This window comes from Aythya marila, assembly GCF_965140915.1.
Source record: "Aythya marila genome assembly, chromosome: 11".
NCBI lineage: Eukaryota > Metazoa > Chordata > Aves > Anseriformes > Anatidae > Aythya > Aythya marila.
The window spans coordinates 7621744-7645001 of NC_139052.1; the positions used below are offsets into that span (position 1 = coordinate 7621744).

At 36.0% G+C, this 23258-nt stretch overlaps 1 protein-coding gene across 15 annotated transcripts in view; it reads right to left on the reverse strand.

Annotated features, from left to right (window-relative positions):
• Window positions 1-775: 775 nt before the first annotated feature.
• The window catches only part of HERC1 (HECT and RLD domain containing E3 ubiquitin protein ligase family member 1), a 105638-nt gene continuing 83155 nt past the window's right edge, over window positions 776-23258 (reverse strand). For all 15 annotated transcript variants that reach the window (XM_082768691.1, XM_082768693.1, XM_082768684.1 and 12 more), the window contains 26 exons: window positions 22316-22443; window positions 20877-21068; window positions 19889-20019; window positions 18808-19007; window positions 18144-18258; window positions 17474-17620; window positions 16852-16953; window positions 14215-14388; window positions 13609-13902; window positions 12793-12858; window positions 12579-12704; window positions 11789-11927; window positions 11157-11338; window positions 10316-10471; window positions 9753-9875; window positions 9059-9161; window positions 8232-8401; window positions 7202-7340; window positions 6839-7008; window positions 6276-6445; window positions 5927-6092; window positions 4601-4677; window positions 3929-4181; window positions 3529-3681; window positions 2347-2652; window positions 776-1439 (listed from right to left, as the gene is read on the reverse strand). In XM_082768691.1, coding sequence (XP_082624817.1) covers window positions 1254-1439; window positions 2347-2652; window positions 3529-3681; window positions 3929-4181; window positions 4601-4677; window positions 5927-6092; window positions 6276-6445; window positions 6839-7008; window positions 7202-7340; window positions 8232-8401; window positions 9059-9161; window positions 9753-9875; window positions 10316-10471; window positions 11157-11338; window positions 11789-11927; window positions 12579-12704; window positions 12793-12858; window positions 13609-13902; window positions 14215-14388; window positions 16852-16953; window positions 17474-17620; window positions 18144-18258; window positions 18808-19007; window positions 19889-20019; window positions 20877-21068; window positions 22316-22443 — 4168 coding nt within the window. In that variant the 3' untranslated portion in view covers window positions 776-1253. The remainder of the gene's footprint in view (window positions 1440-2346; window positions 2653-3528; window positions 3682-3928; window positions 4182-4600; window positions 4678-5926; window positions 6093-6275; window positions 6446-6838; window positions 7009-7201; window positions 7341-8231; window positions 8402-9058; window positions 9162-9752; window positions 9876-10315; window positions 10472-11156; window positions 11339-11788; window positions 11928-12578; window positions 12705-12792; window positions 12859-13608; window positions 13903-14214; window positions 14389-16851; window positions 16954-17473; window positions 17621-18143; window positions 18259-18807; window positions 19008-19888; window positions 20020-20876; window positions 21069-22315; window positions 22444-23258) is intronic.

Below are 23258 nucleotides of genomic sequence, written 5' to 3' on the forward strand. Positions count from 1 at the left end.
AGAGCAGCAGCAACTCACCTGAGGAAAGACACTACCCTTCTCAGCCTGGTTGAACTGGTTCCTGAACATAAAACAGCATTTGCAGTTTGACACAAATTATACTTTAGATATGGAGACTGAAAGGAATTGTCATCAGCACTTCGCTAAGACACAGAATAAAAATTTCTTGGTAATAGTACATCACTGTCCTAACCAAGTATGAATGTTACAGTGTAAGCCAGGCACTGCTGATTATAACACAATTACAGCTGTGACAGAGACCAAACACGTGCAGTTTACTAAAATCAAAGTTGTATACTCAGAACGTATATAAAACCCACAACTTCAACAACTAGCCTGTCACCTTCATTTTAATTTATTTGTACTCTGATTAGGACCAGTTACATCAATTCCTGTATATTAAAGAGGATGGTGTGTTTTTTGGACAAAAAGTTTAAGATTTCCAAGTCAAGATGGCTGTATATTATTCATGTCAGCAATTACTACTCTTGAAAAGAAAAATGTTTAAATGAAAATCAAGAAGGAATCAAGTACAACTTTAACTCATATTGAAGTACAAGGCATAAGCTAATGGTATACCTGAAAAAGCCTCAAAGACATTAGAAAGCAGGGCACGGTCCTACCCATCAGATTACTTGAAGATAAACATTTTAAGATGCTTCAAAAGTCATGTCCTGTCTAAATACCGCAGTACTAGAACTTCCTGAGATAAAATGAAAAAGTATGAAGACTAAGTATACCAATACACAGTTCACAAATGCATACAAGCAAACAATTCTTGAATTCGCTTTATTTTTCTCTGCATAAGGAACCCTGCACAGGCAATTCAAATTAAAACAAAATAAATATGTGAATATTCATGTAAAACTGTCCTTGCTAATGAACAATTATACACAATGTACAACTCTTCATGTTCACTGGGAAGGCTTACAAATGTACTATTCCCAACAAAAATGCACCAAAATGTCTCCATGCAAACTTATCAAAAGTGACCAAAAAAAAGGAGAAAAAAATTACTGATCATACTTTTTTGTTTTCTTTTTTCTTTTTTTTTTTTTTTTTTTTTACAATCACAAAAAATAAAAACATCTAATTTTTTGTTACATTTAGAGTAACTAAAATGTGGCCACTGTTTATTAACATCTGTTTTTATGCTCCTAAAACATCTATGGTTACCATAAAATTATGTCAACAACAAATTGGACTCAGGGCGCTAGTCGTAGTAAAAGGAAGATGATTTTGTTCACAGAATGTTAATAATCTGTGTCTGAGCCCTCTGCATTGTCCACATTCCGTGAGAGCATATAATTGTCCATATCTATAGACCTGCAATTATTGATTGCATAGCGCAAACGCTCTGCCATGATTAGTTGACTGGAGTAAGGTGGGAGCCTCAGTTGAAAGAAACAAGTCTGTGAGGTAGGCAAGCTGTCGTAAGGCTGTGGAAACGGATAAAAGGTGGGACACTGTTAAGTTTGTGAATAAAGTAAAAAAAAAAATGCAACATATCCATATTTCATTGATCCCTTCTTCCCTGCCTCTATCATTCAGCATTTTCTCATTGTATCTCAATATTTCTTCTAAGAAGCAGACTAGCCTCTCTTGTTTATTATATCACTTGTTTTATCCTGCAGTATGTGCAAAACTACTGCTATATCACCTGCTGTGTGACTTCCTCCATTCACTAATGAAATGCAACTATTTGACCACGCTATTGTTTAGAAGCCCACTGGAAGATACCAAACAACATTCAAATTACATACCATTCAGTGCCTTAACATGAAGCAACCTGAGACACCTCACCAAAGATGACAGTCAAAACACTGTTATCTTATATTTGCCCAAGTTTTTGATTCATATAGTTCAGACAATATCCTTTCACTGCACAAACCCCAAACACAATGCAAAACGTATGCAACCTGTGCGTAAAGTAATATACTGTAAATTCATTATAGTGGTTTTAGGACTTAGAGCTCATTAGTGGTCATATGTTGCTGCTTAACACAAACTTAAAGGAGTTAAAACTATCGAATGAAGAAAGGAATTGGAACAGAAAATGACTGTGGACAAGTTACAACCGAAGAGGTTTTGTTTCTTGTGCAAGGGCTTGTCTTGACCTCCAATCACAGAACCATAGTAAATATATGAACTGAATTAACATGCAATCCATGCAGTATTCAATGCTCCTGCACAAATAAAATCCTTGGTTTTAATAGCTCAGGGCATATCCTATCCCTGACTTTCTCTGTAAATTTAGTTATGGAAACCTGGCTGCTATTGCCAAAGGACAGATTAAACTAGACAGGAATAATATTAATAATAATAAAAATAAAACCATCATCTTACCCTATCAACCTTCATTATTTGGAATCGCTGAGAGATATCAGCTGTGTTGGCTGGCAATCGAGATCTTCCTGACACAAACCTCATGAAAAGCACTCTCTCCTCATTTGAAAATTCTTCAAGGGTATGCCAGAACCACTGTACTAGCTGATGCTGTTCATCAACTTCTCTGTAACGCACAACTTTCTTCAGAACTTCAACTGATATTTCTGGCATTCCACAGACCATTTGTTCCAACTGCTTAGCAGTCAGAAGAGACAACAAGGGAACTGGAACAATCCAAGACATTCCTTCTCTTACAGCAGCCACCTATTGCCCAAAAAAGAAAAAACATTGTATGTGCAATTGTCCTATTTCTGCCACTTATTGTACCATCCAAATAAATGCAAAGGCCATGTATCTGCTAATGAACAGGGTAAGGAGAGAGAACATCTGCCAAATACAACCTCTCACACATGCATACCCTGCACGGTCAACAACCTCTCAAAATTCTGGTGAATATTACAAGTATTATTAAACAAAGCTACTTTTAAAAGTAATTACACATAAAAGAAAAGATTCTGACGCAATACAGCAGAACTTAAAGTACAGGTTAGTAGCTTATTTTTCTAACACAGGTTAGAATTCTGCATGTATTTATATCTTGAGAAAAAGGAAAAGAATATTCCTAACATCTAATTATCATAGTGCTTTTGCAAACTTCACTATATGAGTGACAAAACACACAGAAATATGCAAATAGGTAATTAATACTCCTCAGAACATTTAATGCTGTATTTGTAGTTTCTTTGCTAAAGCAGATGAGAAAGTTTTCAGTTAAATGAATGTCTGTCCACAATATTTACTTCAGCTAGACTCTATGTTGCTGTCGTGTCTAGTAACAGTGCATACTGCACACAACTGTGATGAAGTTTCTCAAGAATTGACAGTTGCAATGGAACTACTCTAATGAAAAAGAAGTTCTCATTTCCAGTACTCTTTTGTCAAGTGAGCAATTGCTAAGAAAAAATATAACTGACTTAGAAAAACAGCAAAAACATACAACTAAAAAGAACTATAGGAGTTTGTAGGGAAAAAATCCTTTCCAGCTTTTCATATTCCCTTATAAACTGTAATGGAAACTTACACAAATCAAAAATGCTGTTCATGTTAACAATGTGGAGAGGATCACGATGAGATTCTTACCTGACGGTCCATTTCATGAAGTCTGTACTCAATTGCCCTCTCCACATATTCTTTCCTGTTTGAAAAGGTAAGTGGGATACTGTTCCCTCCAGGGATTATGGGAACCATTTTACCATCAGCACTTTGACCAACAAAAGAATCTAAAGGAATCATCTGTTAGGCAAAACAGAAAAACTATGTTTAGTGTAAGTCAATCAAGTGATCTAGGTTCAACATTTTACTATCAGTCACCTAGAAATATATTTAGGTCATGAACTATTCCGAACGCTTATCAAGGCCTTGTTATCCCAATAATGGAAATATTTAATCATACAATAAAATAAATACTGAGATTAAGGTCAATCTGATAACAGTGACCACTTTCAGAATAAACGCAGAAGCTCCAACTTTTGCATCTTACCTCATGGAAATTTTCTTCAGTAATCCCACTGTCTTCAATGTGAAGAATGCTGTTGAGGGTCTGCACATAGAGCAGATCTACCTCCTCCAAATCCTCCAAGATGAGTGGGATACAACAAAGTTGCTTCCAGACCATTGGAGCCAAATGAAGATCTAATGGCTTTTTTGTACGAATAGCTACACCCATGAGAATACCCAAGAATTTAAACTGCATCAGATGTTCATCTAAACATGCTGAAGGGTTAAAGAGAAACCTGGAAGAAAAGACAGTCAAAAGACTATAGTATAATTTCTGTGCTACTTCATTAGAGGCAAAAGAAGTATTTCTAAGCACAGCATTGTAACTGCCAACACAATTATCAGCAAGAGGTGTCCAAATAAGTAGATTAATGTTATTTTTAACTGTTGAAATAAAGGAGGCCAAGATGGGCAAATTTAACCCTGACCACAAATACTGAAATTCTTAATGTTATACTAAATTCTGTATCAGCAATCCAGAAAGTTCACATTTAAACCACACCTTCTCCTTCATGTCAAAGTAACATCACAACCTGAAGGAAAAGAATGTACTAGGGACACTCATGAAGTCTTACCATTTGGTAAAAGGTAGTTAATAGAAGTTGATTTTCACCAACTTACAACTGTCAATAAAAAGAAATCCTGGACAACTTACCTATCCCTATTGTAGCCTACTTCAGCAGTAGCATTTGGAGAAGGAATAAGTAGGTCTACTACTCCAGTTTCCAGTTCCTTAAAAATCAACAACCAAAGAAAAGCATTCTTAGACACAGGTACAAGAAACCTATTACAGAAATATTTTTACATTACAGCATTACAAGACAGAATAGTCTATGACAGTGATTATTACTTCTTAAAAAATCTTTTGCAATACTTAAGAGAAAGCAACAATGGCAGGGCTGGTTTTCCTTAAAAAAATCATGTTTATTTGAAGGCCTGCCTGTATGTCAGACTATAACCATTGTTTTGCTGTGACTACTCTGTGATATATTCCTGGGTACCTGTTCTAGAAATGAACAAAAGCTCTAAGCTATACACCCTACCAAGTGCAGCTTTTTGCATGAAATACCAATGTATCAAATTTTTCAATGAATTATGTTCTGAGCCCTCATTACACCTCACTGTTAATGTAAACTGCCTAGGAAAGAATCTATAAGTTAGGCCTCAAGTCCTTATCTGAATCAACCCTCTCTGGTCTAACAGGTATTAGAAATATCATTAATAAACAGAGTTCTTTAGTTTCTTCCATCCTATATCCTAACCGTAACTCCAATTCCAGCTTCATCACTATCTATGGCTGTTCCCCTGTCCCAGACTAGGCAGGTCTATTAATTATCCTCTTTTGATAGCATTAATTCTTGTTCTTTGGGATATAAGACTCCTGGAAGAGTCAAGGAACAACCACAGTTCTCCAGCCAGTATACTTTTCAATCCTTCTCCTGGCTACAATCATAGTTGTGCCTTAAAAGCAACCAGATCTTAGTCCTAGCCCATAGACCTCAGTTTCCAGATGAAACTGTATAGCAACAATATTCTGGCTACGGTCATAGTAAAAATACTTACTTTCTGCCACTGAACTCCTTTCCAGCACTGAACCCAAGAGGTAACAGATTTTCACATATGTTAGAAACCCCTGACAGAGGTGTAACTGTATTGTAGCATACAATCTTATAGAAAATATTGGCTGGACAGAATGGGGGTTTGCAAAATGCTCCCATAACGTGTAGCAGCTATTGTGGAACTTCAAGGTGGCCTATTTTAACACTAAGTTACAGTGTGGCTTTTTTGCATCTCATTGCCACAATTTGAAGAAGGTTTATTTTTCCTCAGAGACATCCGTAAGTAGACAATTCTAGTACTATGGCAAAGGACTGAAGAATAAGAACTTAACGTGCTGCATAAGGAAATCTGACAAATACAAACAAACACCAGATATAACAAAAGCTCTACCAGGCATTTTGAAGTAATTGGCTTTTCATACCTGACACATTTCTGTAATAGTGTCATCAAACACTCCGCCTGCATCATCGGCTCCTTCTCCAACCAGTTTCACTTTCCAGGCACGGGAAGGTAGGCGAAGGTCTGATGCATTCAGCTTTACCACTTGTCTTGCTATCTGTACAAAAATGGGCTTGCATTTCCGACCTCTTTTGAAAAAGAGAATAAAAAAACACAGCCATACAATGTAACTCATAAAAATGTAAAGGCTAGTGAAGTCACTTGGTCATAATAAAGTTGTATAGAGAGAGCATGGTATACCAGAAGTTCTGGAAAATGTATGAGTATCAGTATTTGTTATCAAATACATTCCCTATAAAAAGAATACTGACCTGGTTGATATTCTTTTTACAGTAATCAGAGGCCCATAGTTTTTTCCCTGAACCATAGTTTTTCCTATAGAGCGTACCATGGGGAGTGTGTACACTCGTGGTGCTAGCAAGGGTCTTAGCTGTCCTTGAACTATTCCCCATGTTCCAGCATTGTAATGAGATGTACTGTTCTGCAATAAAGCGGTAATAGAATAAACATTAATAAAGTTCATTAATTCAATTCTTTAAAGAATAAAAACTTTTATAATTAATCACTAGTACTTCAGTATTTCAAGAAACAGGTTATTACTTCATGTTTATAGCTTTGAGGCTACTAAGTTTTTGGAAACTAAAACATTGACATGTCAGTATTAGCATAAATGAAAATATACAATGGTATTTGAAAATGTCTGGCTTAATCCAGATCCGTATATTTTGTTTATAAAATAAATAAATAAATAAAAACCAAACAAACCAACCCTACAGAACCTACCAATAAGGTCTGTCTTAATCTGGTGAAAAACTTCCTAGTGACATGGCACAACACAACACAGCTAAGCTGTATTTTTCAAATGGAATTTTACCTGGTTATTGGGACTGAGGTTAAGTAATCTCCACGAAGAGTACATGAGGTCAGAAAAATGGTACAGCAGTCTGAGCCTTGCTCTTACTGTATGAATGCTCACTTCTTTCAGTGCCCCATACTGCGGTGGAATGGCATCAGGTAAACCAAGCTGTAAAGGCACTGAAACACCTACCACAGTAAAAGAAAGAATGCATTATTTCATCATAAAGGGTAGCAAAATTCAGAGACTAAGACAATTTGAAAACTTAATAGATGTAAAACAAAACAAATTTGTCCAAATGTTCCAAGGCTCCAGTTGCATTCATCTCTTGGGAAACAAAAAGACTAAATCAAATGACCATACAAACTACCCGTTTTTTACCTGGAGCTCTTGGTGGAACAGGTGGTGCTGTCCAGGCAGCACTGTGGCAACGTCCTGCTGAAATCTGTCGAATATTTTTTCCTTGCAGGACTGTTATTAGGGTTGGTTCTCTGACATGGTTGGTATGGCCAAGTCCAAGCTGACAATTTGTAACAGATGGAAAAGGCACAAAGAAGAATCAACAACTGTGGAAATACTTCTAAAACACTCTCAGCAAAGATTCAGAGCAAGCAGTAAAGAGTGATACTTATCAACAACATATACTGGGTTAAAATATTTAGCTTTTAATCTTTTATTATGCTATCGTATATCTTTTATTTTGGATAAAATGTTACATCCACACTTAATGGAAGAAGCAAATTTAGGTGGCAAAGCAACCTTAAAACAGCTACAGATTCTTTGCAAGATCTTTTGTACACTGAGAAATTCATCTATGCACAACCTCTCATGCATAGTCAATACAGCTCATGCCTGTTCTGTGCCATTTAAATACCACTTTTGCTGTAGCGTAGAAGCTCCTACAATAGTTTATGAAAACACAATCTGTGTAAAGAGAATGTCTACTGAACCTATTCTGACTTTTTACCTATGGCTTTGAATTTCATTTTCTAAAAGCAGTAACTTTGTATCATAAGAGTATAAAAAATTATTCCTACACCGTATAAACCAAGCTTTTTAAACTGCAAGGAAAAACATAAAATAGGCTTTCAGAACCAAGTTTCTCTCTTTTTTTTTTTTTTTTTTTTTTTTTTACACTAATAAGCATTTCTCTTTCAAAAATACAGTGTAAGCATCATTTTAAAAATAAGACATATTTCTTTCAGAAACTATTCTAAACAACTCGCTCAACAAGGATTCTCAAATACTCAATCCTGAAGTATCAGAGCAGCAACTTTGCCCTTCTCTTACAGGAGCCATCTGAGGGACAGGGGAGAGTTTGATTTTCCACCAAAAGGTATACATTACAACGACATCTATAAAGTATAATTAGCCTTATAAAGGTTAGAAATAAACAGGAAATAGTAGATACCTGTCCTTCAGAGTTGCTACCCCATGCATATACATCCCCTGTAGAAGATAAAGCAAGTGTATGCTCTGCTCCTACAGCTATGTCTTCAATAAAGACTCCTGACAGTACTGGAACTTGCTGGGGTCTGTTGTGATTTCGAGCTCGGCCTTCTGGTAAACCTATAAGGCGATCTGAAATTGCAAGGAAATATCCACATATGTAAAGAACATCAAAAAATGAATTTTACTTGCAGGCAAAGTCAGGGAGGGACAAAAAGCAACTCTTTGGTACTCTTAGAACTGGGACTAAATAGAGAAATGTAGTGTACATTTCCTACAAAATCTTACATGTACTCATTAATATTGCCAAAATTGTTATTTTCACTTCAAATCTGAAACAAAACTAAAATTTATTAAAACAAGGCTTCTACATCTAAGCGTATAAATTTCTCAACACACAGGAGTTAACTGACTTAAGAGCAAATATGTTTATTTCAGTGTAGCTGGCAACTTGCCTGTCCAGAATTTTGAACGATTTGTGTAGGTATACGATTTATTTGGCAAAGTGAACATTCAAGTAACCCAATGCATTTGGATGGGTGAAATTTCATGAAGATTAACGAAAACACTCTTCAAAAGCTAAATTATAGTATTTTGAAAGCCAGTTTTTGTGAGATCAAACTAGATACAGCCACAAATCTGTATTTTAGGCCTATGTTAATACTGCATTGCTGTACTTCCAAAATCCACATTAGGTCACTCTTATAAATGCATCTTAGTATTCTTCATTTTCACTTTCAATACACAGAAACATGTAGATGGAAAGATCTAAATACTAGATTGCCCTACCTTGTCCAAAAGTGTATACGTGACCATCTTTTGTCAATGCAACAGAAAACTGGGTTCCACAGGCAACTTTTTTTATTCCAATTCCACACAGAATATCCACTTTCTAAGGGGGTAAATGAGAGGACAAAAAGCTATGATGTTATGAGGGTACAAACAGAAAGCAAATATGAATTACATATGTAACTTCTGCTTCCAAAGATAAAATTTATAATTCCCACAATGCAATGTATACAATACAACATTATTCTAATTAATGCCTGTACATGACTACAAGAAACTGAGACACAGTTTTCTCTTTTTCTTTAACAGAACTAACATCTTATTCTATGTGCAATGATTCAAAATGCCTTTAATTTATTGGTGATTGGTGGGGCTGGCATCAAAGGAAGCCTGCCAGTGTGGAAACAACCTTCCCCACAAATTCCAAAATAAGGAACCTCTGATTTAAGCTAATTCTATGACTGTCACTATTTGTATTATCTCTGACATAAGGTGAGACTGGTTTACATGAGATGCTTTAGAGTGTCATGCTTAGTATAACATATGATCAGAATTATTTATGCTAGATTTTATTGGAGTAGTATAGCCTCTGGAATTACTAAGTTAAATTCTGAGAACTACACTCTGAACTCTGTGCAATACATTAAGCATTGAAAGAGTAATTGAAAGAGTAATTTCCCTTGTGAATTCTAACCTGTGGTGACGATTTTGCAGTGGAATTTCCCAAACCAAGTTTACCATAATCTCCATCTCCAAAAGCCCAAACCATTGAGCCATCAGTTGACACAGCTACAGTATGATTGAGTCCACAAGCCACCTGGTTCAAAGAAATATGTTATTACTATAGTTTTTGCCAACTTACTACAAACTTGTACAACCCAAATACCTTCTAAAAAAGAAAAAACACATTTTAGAAAATAACTATCCCTTTAAAGGCACTGAAATTTTTATTGCTTCATATAGTGTTTTGAAGACATTTAGGACCACATTAGTTGTGTTATTTTTTCTAGCTCAATAATTCATACTTAATGCCTACATATTGAAACTTTGCAATGCTTTAAAAAAAAAGTGGGGTAGAGGTTGCAGTATTGCAGAAAGAGGATCAAAAGCCAGGAAAGAAATCTGAAAACAATACACATACTCAAAATCTGCTATTACAATCAAAATAACAGCCAAAATTAAAAAACAGAACACTAAAGTATACTGAGAATATTAGCTTTAAACAAAGATACGATGACAATTTGAAATAAACCATGCCTGTCCAATCTGGTAACCCTCCAGCGCTGTCACTCTTTCTGGAAGTTTCTTATTGGAAGTATTTCCAAGCCCTAATCGACCATAATCACCATTTCCAAATGTAAAAAGTTTGCCATCTGCTGTCACTACAGCTGAGTGTTTGAAGCCACATGACATCTAGAAATAAAATAATTGTAATTTATACATGTAATTTATATTTTCGGGGAAAAATATTACACATATAAATATGTAATACCCTTCTCACACATAGCACATATTTACTTTATAAAGATGTAAAGTACAGATATTGTAGTATTAATGACTCAACATTCTACCTCTTTTTGTTTTCCCTCACAGTAAAGTTAGGAGGAAGACAGGTGGATACCTGTGTACATAAAGGCTTTCAGACAAACCCAGGTATCTTTTTTTGGACTGTTATAAAGCACACTTAGTAAGGAGGAGGACTGGTGACTTACTTTAAAGGTCAAAGACCTGAGAAAGACCGAGAGAAAATGCTAAGTTGTGCCTGTGTTTTGACAGCCATTTGGATCATCCCTTACTTCCAGGCTCTTCCAAATTTTTCGTCTTCTCAAATAACGAGTGTCAAGTAACATCACTAACCACCAGTGAGTTTTGTGATTATAACATTCTTCAAGTGGGAATTATCAACTTGCTTCATAATACTTAGAGAGAAGTTAGAAGTTGCCTGTTTTCATTCAATATCTGAATTCAAATTGGCAAGACTGACAATGGCTTTGGAACATCTCTATCACTATCTGTACTGGTTACCCCAAGCCAGTATTCCTAGCACTAAGTCACAATATCTGCAGTTTATAAGAAGGAATAAAAAATGCTGTGGTACCTGCACCACTTCTTCTCCTTGCAGAGCCTCTATTTGTCTAGGCCTGCGCTGTCGGTCGCTGTTCCCATGTCCCAGTTTGCCATAATCTCCATCACCCCAGCTAAAGACTTCCCCACTTTCTGTTAAAGCCATGGAATGTCCATCAGATCCACAAGAGGTTACCAGCTGTGTTACAACAAAGCCTATTAAAGAAAAGTGAGAAAACAGCGCTTACAGTAAATTATAATGAACTCTTCATATGCATCCACCAAGTGCACCTAGTGGTAGCACATTAAGGCCAGGGAAAGGAAGCAACAATGTATAGTTTTTTCTTATATCAATTATTTTATTTTTATTTTGAAGGAACTCTTCAACTTCTCATGTGCAACCTATGCTTCTGACCTGCTGTTAGTTTTGAAATGAAATGTTGCTATCTTGGGCAAACACTTTTCCTCAAAGCCTTCTGAAAATTAAGGAATTTTAAGATGTCACTACTTAAATCATGAGAAGAAATAAAAAGACTAGTTTATTTGTTCCATTTATTTAATGACTACAATGGTTCGATATCTGTGAAAAGTGTCTAGACAAATAATATTAAATGCCAAAATACTTATTTGTTCTCTATCAATCAAGTAATTTCGAACCAGTCTTACCCTGCAGTGCTGAAATGACTGTTAACACATGAAGATCATCTGAATTTCCTTGTCCCAGTCGTCCATAGCTCCCTTCTCCACAAGCCAAAACTGTGCCATTAGCTTGAATGACAAAAGTACAATTCTGACCACAAACAACCTAGTCAAGAAGAATACACAAGTGTGTTATTTTTGTTTTAGATGCAGCAATGTTGTAAGTCCTGTGTTAAAATGTACCATCTTTTTTTTTTTTTGTCAAGACCACAGATTCTGTTACACTACAAATACCTTCATAACAACCCTATTAGCATCATTCATCCCATGTTTAATGGAGTTTTAGCATCTAATCACATCTTAATACATATTATTTCATTGATTCTTGCTACTAGTTTTGGCAAACCTTCTTAAAGAACCATCAAATCATAGAATGGCTTGGGTTGGAGTTGGAAGGGACCATGAAGATCTTCCAGTGAAAGAAATCAGAATATGCTCCTACGTGAGATTTATCTTGACGTTTCCATCCTAAATGTTAATTTTAACCCAGAAAACAAAATGGGCACATGAATTATGCTAGAGCTGTTTGGGTATTTTCAAGTCATGCCCCTATCAAGCAATTTTGCTTTGTCAGATTTCAATGGCTTAATTTGAAATTGTCAAATAATTAAAGACTTCTTTAGTGAAAATACATGTTTGAGGGTAGTTCGCAGTAAATTCAAACAACAAATTGAAGACATTTAGATAGAGATTTTGACAAACAAACAATAATACATGTTATAAATCAATAAAAATAAAAACGTGTTTAAGTGATTACCTGCTGAGCCTGAGAGAATGAAGGTGCTGCTACTGGTATCATGACATTTCTACCAGCTTCTGCTAACTGCCCGTGTCTTCCTGCTCCCCACAGATACACATCACATTTGCCTCCCAAGTGCCAATCCTATTGCATAGCATGAAAGAATGCTTTAGAAAAAGAGTACTTTCAAAAGCTTACCATGTTGAAACAAATAAAATTCAATCTTACTAACCTCTGGCCTTGATGTTGCCCAAGACATTATCTGTTCGTCCATACCATTGATCCATTTACTGTTATCCTATGCAACAAAAGGCACAGTTACGACATTCAGTTCAGGAGAGGCACATTATTTAGCTGTTATGCAACGCGTATTTATTTTTTGACTAATAACAATATGCTCATTCAAATCATTCTAAAAAATAGAAAAATAAAAATGACTGTATGCAGACTAAAATACTTGAATTTTGTCTATAGACCAAGCTTATTTCCTTACTATGCCGATCTATCAATGGCACAATTATCCATGGCTTGCAATCAAAAAATAAAATAAGACATTGGGATGAAATAATCTTTTCCCTTTTACAGATACTTGTTAGGGTTTTTTGAAGCTTTAAATGCAAACACTGTCTGAAGATATCTTGCTGATAATATTTTCTTAATCTAACATTCTTATTTTGGTTGACATATTGTAACAAGTTATAAAGACAGTTACCTCTGCCAAAATAATTCAGTGTAGGAATGTGCCAGAAAGTTAGTCTGAAATCAGTGTAGTTGAGCTCTAGATTTCTTGCTTTTATCACGTAAGAAAATTACTGTTTTTTTTTTTCCCCTCAATATGCAACTGACTTGCATTCATGACTACACACACAGTGAACAATCTTTACAGTATACTCTGTAATAGTTAATTTAAAAATAAACCTATTGCTGGTGCTTATGTGTATATATAAATATACGTTATAAATATTTACAGTCCAGAGATGTTAACTGCATCATACTATATGCTTAACACTAATATTCTTTGTTCTTAAGGCAGTATAGCACATTTTACCATTAGGAGAGTAAGTTCATCCTCTGGAACAGGCTCAAGGTCTGGAACAGTAAAAGATTCTGGGAACTGTGCTCCCTTGGCCAGGGCTTCAGCAGCTTTTATGGTAGTTGAGAAACACTCTAGCCAGGCCCATTCTGTGGGACTCCAGGCTGAAGGATCAGGGAGGCAGTTCTGGTGATGAGGTGGTACTGGAGGATTGCACAACAGCTGATCTAGATGAAGGCCCACAGCGAGTGATGCCAAGCATTGCATATAAGGACTATGAACAAGCTGGTCTCCACAAACAACATGGGGCTAAAGGTGAGGGGAATGGGAGAGAGAAATCAAACATGCAAAGTTAGGAGTATATATTCATCAATTCAGAAACAGGAGTCCTTCAAAGCTAGTCCTATAGACAAATACTTTCTTCCACACTTAAATTTTTTCTAGGATTTTAAATATTCTCAAACTAAAAGGCTGCTAGTTTTGAGAACACTGAAAGGTAATTGCAAAAAGGACGTAGAAAAGTCTTGGGTTTTCAGTCTTGAAACACTGAAACCAGCAGAGATTCAAACAGTGATCTTAAGTCAGACATGAATTTTAAGTATTCTCATTAACTTTTCTTACCTTTTCATAAGCATACTGTTCCTGAAGCATTATTGGCAAACGTTCCAAGAAAGCTCGCATGCAAGGAGCCATATTTAATCCTAGAACTCCTTGCTGTTTCAGTGCAGTCCTACACGTTGCAAGGACATGATTGGAAGATATCCACTCTGAGGTACAGTTCACTACCAACACATCCTGTATAACAGCAGCCACAAGACACATTAGAAATTTTAAAATCATAGAACAGCATTGTTCAGCTCCACTGATTTATCACCAATTATCTTAGTTTCCAAAGGGGCCAGAAAATACATAAATTTCAGTATTTTTTATGTCTTCTGGTGAATAATCTGCTGGAATCACCATGGAATAGCTCTATCAATATGCCTCTTCCTCACAAGTTAACATCACATTCTTGAGGCAACATTAGGATTATCATTCCAAGGAAGAATGCAAACAGATGTTAATAAGCAGAGTTCATTTCAGTGACTGCTGTTGTAACCTGAATTAAGGATTAGCCTTGCAATATGATCTTCAACATCTGGGCCGAATTCAGAGAAGACTTTCAAAAAATCCCCAAATATTTAGAATCAAATGTACCATGACTCTAATAAAAGAAACTGTAACTTGTGCCATGTTTAACTTTGCTCACAAAAATGTCATCTTTTGGAATAATCAGCTGTGGGGAGTTTCTGTTGTTGTTTTCTGTTTTTTTAATTACTTGAGGAAGTGCAGGACACATGCAGGTTTCTAAATATTGCCACTTATAAAGCTTCTGTTCAGGTACCAGAAGTTCTTGACACAGAAAACATTGAAGTAAATTCTGCTGCTCCTTAAAAAAAATTCTTGAGGCTGGTTGAGACTAAATTAAATCCCTACAGAGTTTTATTTGTTTTGGGAAATGAAACATTTTTTCATGTTGCATAAACAAAAAATTAAGTGTCTTTATCCTATTTTTGTGGCCCATTTACAGCTGCCACCGTTAAACAGAAAAGTTGATATAACCAGTGTGCAGCATCCTTTATAACCCCCAGCTCAGAAGGTTTCCTCCCTCCTCCACCTCCACTGCCCAAAACTCAATGTGGGATACTTCAAAAAAAAAAAAAAAAATCTTTTTAGGGTCAAGTGATAGTTGAAAGTCAAAGCAACATAGCTTGCAAATATAACAGGGTTAGATAGACTGTCAGTTACAGCCATGGTCTGTTCTGAAAGTAGTAGGACTGGCTTTTTCCTGGGCGAACGGGTGGACGAGAGGTGGTCTGCGCGCGCAGGATCGGTGGAGGGGGATATTGGGAACGCTGGGAAAAATTGGCAGTCAGCTGTTGGCCGTTGAAGAGAGCAGGTCGCTTGTACTGTGAACACCTGTTGAAACGCCTCGTCACGGAGAATCATGGAGCATTTACTGGAGCAGCGATACGTGATCAAATTTTGTGTAAAGCTTGGTAAAACGGGCAAAGAGACTCACGACATGATTAAGGAGGCCTACAGTGATGCTGCCATCAGGTGTTTTTGAGGGGCACAAGCTGTTCCGAGAAGGTAGGGAAAGAGTGGAAGACAACGACCACTCCGGACGCCCTTCGATCAGCAAGACCAACGAAAATGTGTCGCGAGTGAAAAATTTACTGAACTGTGATCGCAGGATGAGTATCAGAATGATTGCTGATGACTTGAGCATTCCTCAAACCCAAGTTTTTGAGATGGTGAAAGAAAACTTAGCCATGAGGAAAGTGTACACGAAGTTTGTGCCGCGAGTGTTGTCAGAGGAGCAAAAGGCCAACCGGAAAGCGATCTGCCAGGATCTTCTTCAGCATGTGAATGAGGAGCCCGACTTTTTGGACAATGTAGTGACTGGTGACGAGACGTGGGTGTTTGAGTAAGACCCGGAGAGTAAGCGGCAGAGCACAAAATGGCACACCCCTGCTTCCCCACGCCCCAAGAAAGCACAAATGAGCAAATCCAAGCTAAAGTCCATGCTCATTTGCTGTTTTGATTGACATAGAGTCATCCACTAAGAGTTTGTACCACCCGGACAAACAGTTAATGCAGTTTTTTACGTGGAAGTCCTCACAAGACTGCGAAAACGCATTGCTCGTGTCCGCCCAGCCATCATCAACAATTGGCTGCTGCACCATTACAATGCGCCGAGCCACACAGCGTTCCGCGTAGTGGAGTATCTTGCCCAGCACAAGGTGGCAACGCTGCCTCAGCCCCCCTACAGCCCTGACTTGGCCCCGTCAGACTTTTTTCTATTCCCAAGAATAAAATCGATGCTCAAGGGGAAGAATCACGCATTGGCAGAGGCGCTTCAAGAGACCGTGACGAGGGAGCTAAACAGCATTCCGGTCCAGGCGTTCCTGGAGGTGTACGAAAACTGGAAAACTCGTTGGCAGCAGTGTGTTGATGCGAAAGGCTGCTACTTTAAAATAATCTAATAGTTTGTTCTATTCTCATGAATAAATTTTTTTTTAAAAAGTGAGTCCTACTACTTTCAGAACAGATCATGCAGCTTTGTAAACAAATATCTTTGGATAACATAAGCCAATAAACAGAGATTGGACCTGCCTGCATACTTCTTTAAAAAAAAAAATAAAAGATTTTATTTCAATAAGTTAATCCAAATAATACAAAAATTTAAAAGATTACTTTAACACACAGTATCACCTTTGATCTGTTAGAACACGCAGCTACTCCAACTTCAGGTATCCATACTGCAGTCTGAATAGCTCCAGAACCTATTACAACACTCTGTAATACTGAACCATCCTAAGGAAAGAAGTGTTTTGTGTCAGTGTGTATACAGCTACTTTTCTACTTAAATACAAAGTATATTACTTAGGGATGATATACTCCCACGCTGTTCAATAATTTATTAAAAAATGAAATGTCTATACTAAAAGCAAAAATCCATCTAGCAATTTTATCATACAAAGGACATAACATAACAAAGGGTTTACAAGTGTTTAATACTAAACATTGTCTGATTCTTGGACAAGTTCTTGTAGTAAATTGTTCTTGTAGTAACAAGAGTTGCTGCTTCTGCAAGGCCTAACATGACCAAGACTAAAGAGTGAATTAGTAGAACCCTAAAATACAAAGTACTTGAATGTTAAGTATAATTTCAATTTATCTTTTACTAAGTATAACATCATACCATTATTTTACACTACACTTCCTCTCATTTGTAACATACTGGGGGAAAACAAAAAAAAAGAAGTCTGATTACTTGACCATTTGAGATACTTACACTAAAAAAATACTCATGCCAGCTCTAAGATAATCTTACCCGTAAAGACCAAATATTCATGAGACCTCCAAGTCCACCAGATACTAATGCCAGTCCATCAGGACTGAATGCAACAGTCCGAACAGGAGTAATATGGCCTCTCAGCTGAAATACACACTTGACTTCTACTGGTTTTCTGTATCCATCCTGCAAATTATTTCATAGTTATGGAACAATGAATTTGTTACAGAAAAAGGAATAGCATTATATAACTTCTATATCCTGTAATAAACACTGATAATTTGTAGAGATGTAGTAACTTACACAGGATAATAAAGTCCAAAATTATAAATATCTTTGTCATGTTATCATCTTTTCTCCCTGTACAAAATGACATCAACATTAAAGATTGCATTACAATTTAATTTTATATTGGTTAAATTTATTGTGACTTAATTTTATCTAGAAAGAATTTAAAACACTTAGTGAATTTTGGTATAAATTTAACAACTTTAAAAAATTGAAACAGTTCAAAATACACTCTTTAGCTAAATAAAATTCACTTAAACCTGTGATTTTTCATTTCCTGTTCTGAAAATACCTACAAATGTTATATATTTAGCAAACACGTTCTCTTAGTAAATTTGAGATTTGAGTAATTTGTTCACATTTCCCTCCTCCCCAGTTTCAGAACAAGCAAAGGAAATTTCTTAAACACTACTTCTTCTACCTTGGCACTTGTTTCTTGGTCCCACCACCCTTCTGAGTATGTTGAGCTGGACTGCAATGTGGTTACTATGTCCTGGGGAACAGTCCAGACACACACCAAACCATTGTGGCATCCTCTGAAGGTAGTCAGGTTAAATCAGAAAAAAAAAAAGTAAAGGTATTAATATAAAGTATTAACTAACAAAACATCCTGAAAAAATCAGTTGGCACCACCTTTCTATAACACTATATTGATCACATAGATCATCTAAAGTGGAAAGGAATGTTAACCATGGATAAATACATTCCTCCTATTCCACTCCCTAAACTCCCAACCCTCATCCCAATGCTTTTCAATTTTTTACTAACACCGTAATCTCAAAAAAAAAAGAAAAATATATTTGCAGGAAAACAACAAATTTCAAGCACAGGTTCACCATGCACAGGTCTTATGACATAGAGAAAACAGTAAACATGACCAGACCCACACTTTCCATTTAAATGTGGGTGCTTTATGGATCTCATTAAAAATGGCTTACTGAGTAAACATTATTTGAAAAAACACAGAACTTATGTTTGTTTTAGACATTAATGACCAGCAGAATTAAAAAAAAAAGAAAGATACTACTACTAGTAAAAGAACACCCAACTGCAAAAGAGCTAAAACAAACAAAAAAATTACATACGTAGCTAGTAAAAGCTGTAACTTGGGTCCTTTCCCTGGAAGAGCACACCAGGCAATGCCATTCACAAGAGCTGGATGGGGCAGTGAATGCAGACGTCTCCAAGACCCTCCCATATATCCCCAGAGTTTCACTGTTTCTTCTTTGGCACATGTCAGGAGAATCTTACCAGTTGGATCCCACTTCATACTAACAATCATATCCTATTAGATTTTTAAAAATTGAATGTTAGTGTGAAGTAACACAGTAAGAACAGAGGAAATTTAATTGCCAGAGCTAATGCAACGTTTAATTACTAATAACAAAGAACATTTTATTCTCACATCATAACAAGTAAAAATAATATGAATGATACTTTTCAGAACGCTCACTTTTTATATTTTTTAATTTCAGCCTTAAAGGTATTGGCTTCATAAGCCTATTAGGCAATGGGACTGATGACATACTGAGCCTAACCAATGTAGGAAAGAAGAGCCCATACTGGAAAAGCCAAGTATAGTTTTATCGCCACAGCTTGCTCACTTCTGTGACTACCACACTTCAAATATTTAAGACAAATTCATGGAAGCACTTAAGAGGTTTTTAATAAACTTTCCTTTAGGAAATTCTCTTATTAATCTAATTAACTCATTAGTCAAATTATTCATGACTTATATACACCAAAGCAAAAGATCAAAACCTTTACAGCTGCATATTTAGAAAAATATCTTTTGCTTTGCACAGTAACTTAAGCTTTACAAAAACATGGGGCCTGACCAAAATTAATATTTTTAATATTTGTTAAGTGCTTTTACGAATGAAGTCTTTTTAAATCCAGATGCCCATAATACATACCCATTGCTGTATGCCCATACACTTCACAATCTCCAATAGCAAAAAAGGCTGTAATTCTTTTTTCTTTTCTTTTTTTTTTTTTTTTAAATTTGGTATACTCTTCCTCTTAACTGTATTGTATTTAGTATGTCAGAAATAGACATTATAAATATATGCTTGATTTTATAATTAATTTCCAAATACAGAAAACAACTTAAACAGACTGTTACCTGCAGAAATTATAGATTAGTTTTAAAATGAGTAACTCTACCTTGTGTGCGTCAACTAGAACAATTTCTCCTTTTTCAAGTGGTTCCTTTGTTCCTATCAGCAACTTTCCATCTGAATAACCAACTGCAAATGGTCTGTCTTCACTGAACCAGGCAAGGCATGTGACGGAAACTATGTAAACAGGTAACACAAAACTTAATTAATTACTCCTGCCAAAAGGTGTGCAAGTGTAATTGCCTAAAATATTAAGTGCATGAAAACTTGCCCTCCCCACCAAGGTTACCTGACATACTTTTTGTCTGAGAATTTTCTTGAATTTGTATAGTAAAGAGAGAAGCAAGTGCCCCTGTAATCACAGATGTTGAGATCCCGGTTAGATTTTTTTTCCACTCTTCTTTGTTACAATAACTGGATTTACATTCCTGACATGGTGAAAATTATCTATGCTAAGGAAAAGAAAAAAGTAGACGAAATCCTATACATGTGTCTGAAATTGGAATGCTTCTAAGAAAACTACTGAAAGCCACTTCAGCCTTTGTTAGTACCTCGATAGCAACTCACTCGATTCTGCCAAAAAAAAAATCACATTTCTTAGAGAAACAATACGCAAAACCACAAAACACTACCTAAGATGTGCTATTTGATGTCCCCTGGGACTGGAACTATAAAAGAAAAATAGCAGTAATTATGGAATTCAGATGATACTGTCTACCTGCCTTTTTTAGAGAGAGCAGACACTGCAGAGAATCTATATTAATTTATTTTTTTATGACGACAAGGAATGTCACGATTTGACTAGGCCACTATAAACTGTTGGTCTTTGCTGTAAAAGGAACCTAGGTGCAGACAGATTCCACACTTTCTTGCTCCCATGAACACAAGTAAATGATGCTTGTGAGCAAAGTATCAGAAGTTGGATCCCCATGAACAATAATAAAAATAGGGATTATATACTTGTTAAAATATTTAAGGGGGTGGGGGGGATTTTTAATGTTAAGCTCTGTTTAAATATTAAAATAGTCACCTACCATCCTTTCTGTAGCAGTGTTCCAATTCTATCCGGTGCATGGTTGAAATATCCACAACTTCAATAAGTCCAAGAGACCCATCCATACGACCAATTAATAGCAATTCTCCTTTCCATGCTGCAGCTGGCCCTTCTTCTGGCCAAGCTAATGCAGATACCCAGTGAGGCTGAAGATCTAATAATCCTTTTCCTCCTAGGAACCCAAAAAAAACTTTTAAACTGCTTCATCTTCATAAAGAAAATAATGCAACAGAAATACTTTCCATGGGAAAATATCAAAAGACCCTATTGACAGCTAGGACATGCTACAAATTCACATAGATTACAAGACCATGAAGCAGTGGACCACTAATCTCCACAGACTCAAAATCTAGCTAACAAATCTAAATTTTCAGTCAAGTTAAGTAGTTTCATTAAAGGAGGAAGCTAAATTCTTCAGTACTCATACAATTTATACTTTTCCTATGGACTGCTTATTAACATGGACTGCGGCAGCAGTGATTTTCCTAAGTGCAGAACTGCAGAATAATGTTTCTTCAGAGATTAAAAGCAACACAGTGACTAACATTCTTCCTCTCACGGGAGTTCTGAAGGTATTATTCTGAACTGGTTAAATGCAACAAAAATTACAGGAAGGATGTAAGAGAATCCATTTAGAGACACTTGCAAACTGAATTGAGGAATTAGGAACGACCTTTCTGAATCAGGCTCAGTCCTCCCTATCACAATGCAACCTTAAAAATTTATCTAATACATTTTAAAGTATTTCTTTCTCAGTCATTATCCCTCCTTATAAACTATTTGATATCACAATCTTTTTAACACCAGAAACATTCTTGAAGTTATTCATGGACTACTTCCATTTCTTCTAGTGGTAACCCTATTCGTTTTTGCTTAGACAGTTGCTTTTGCTCTCTGGGCTTTTAGCGGTTACCTTCCTACTGTATTGATTTATAATCTTATTCCTCTGAGACTCTTTTGTTCAGCTACATAAACCGAGCTTAGTCATTGTGCTCTCAGCAGGTTTTCCATCTCTTCCACTGTAACCCATCCCTGCATCTGTTTCAGCCAATTTTGGCATTCTCTGTGCCTTTTGTAGAAAACTAAGTCTTGTGGACTATAGGAAGATACCATATTTGCAAACAAAACACCAAGAGTGACCAAGCTTCAAACCTAAACATCACATACAACAAGAATTCATATCTGGTGCTCAGTTTTCTACTGAATTAATTATAAAGCATGCATCAATTTGTGGTTAGTGCCTTCCTCTAACTGAACAGGTTGAGAAGATATTATGGAAGATGGCAGGTATTTAAATTGGAAAGCACACACAAATAGTTAGGTAAACAAAGACTCAACGCTATAGCAGCTTCCCTAGAAATACATTTTATGGTAGTTAGTTTATGGTGAACTTAACGTTCACCGGTAGTTAGAGCATACCATTGACTTGCCATATGTTCACCATCTTTTCCGTAGCTCCAGCCAGATACTTGCCACTGATGCTCCAACAGACAAGAGACAAACTAAGGTCACTGGGTGACCCCAGACTTTCTTCAGAATCACCTTCTCTGTAACAGGATAAAATAAAGTAATTGAAAAAGGGCATTTCCTTTAAGCAGAGTAGATTATGATTATTGTATTGCATGCTGATTATTAAGAATTTGACCTCATCTGCAGAGGGTCCATGTAACTAAAGAGTTTAGGTGACTAAAAATTCTAGATAATATGAAAGCTATGCTCATTTCTAAAAGAAAGCTACCCTAATTTCTAAGAAATATATCTAAATTATTATACTTATTATAATATTAATATATAAATAGTCATAATAATATTATGACTATTAATTATAATTGATTGATGATCATGATTAATAATTATAATTAATAATTAATTGTATAATTATTGTGATAAGCTATGCCAATTGCTAGAAATTCTTTTTAATGATAAGCTACACTAACTGATTAAGATTCTAGATAACAATAAGATGCACTGATTGCTATAAATTTTATGTGATGATAAAGCTCTAATAATAACCACAACCCTGTGGCCAGGGGTTGTGGTTATTATTAGAGCTTTATCATCACAAAAAGCTCTAATAATAACCACAACCCTCATTCTATCCAGGATCCCTAAAAGAACCTGCCTCTCCCTGTAGCACTGGGTGACACCTACTCATATCTCAAATTTAACATCTTTGGTGAGGACAAAGCTTTCCAGGAAGTCATGAAATGAAACAGAATAGGCTGAACAAAAGAAAGAAAAGATGTGCATCTTGCTCTCAGTTCTAGCCTAAACTCTTCCTCCTGTTAAAACAAAAATTCTACTTTAAAGCTTGCTTGACTAACTGTAACAGAACCTCTGTTATGTTTTATTTCCCCTAACA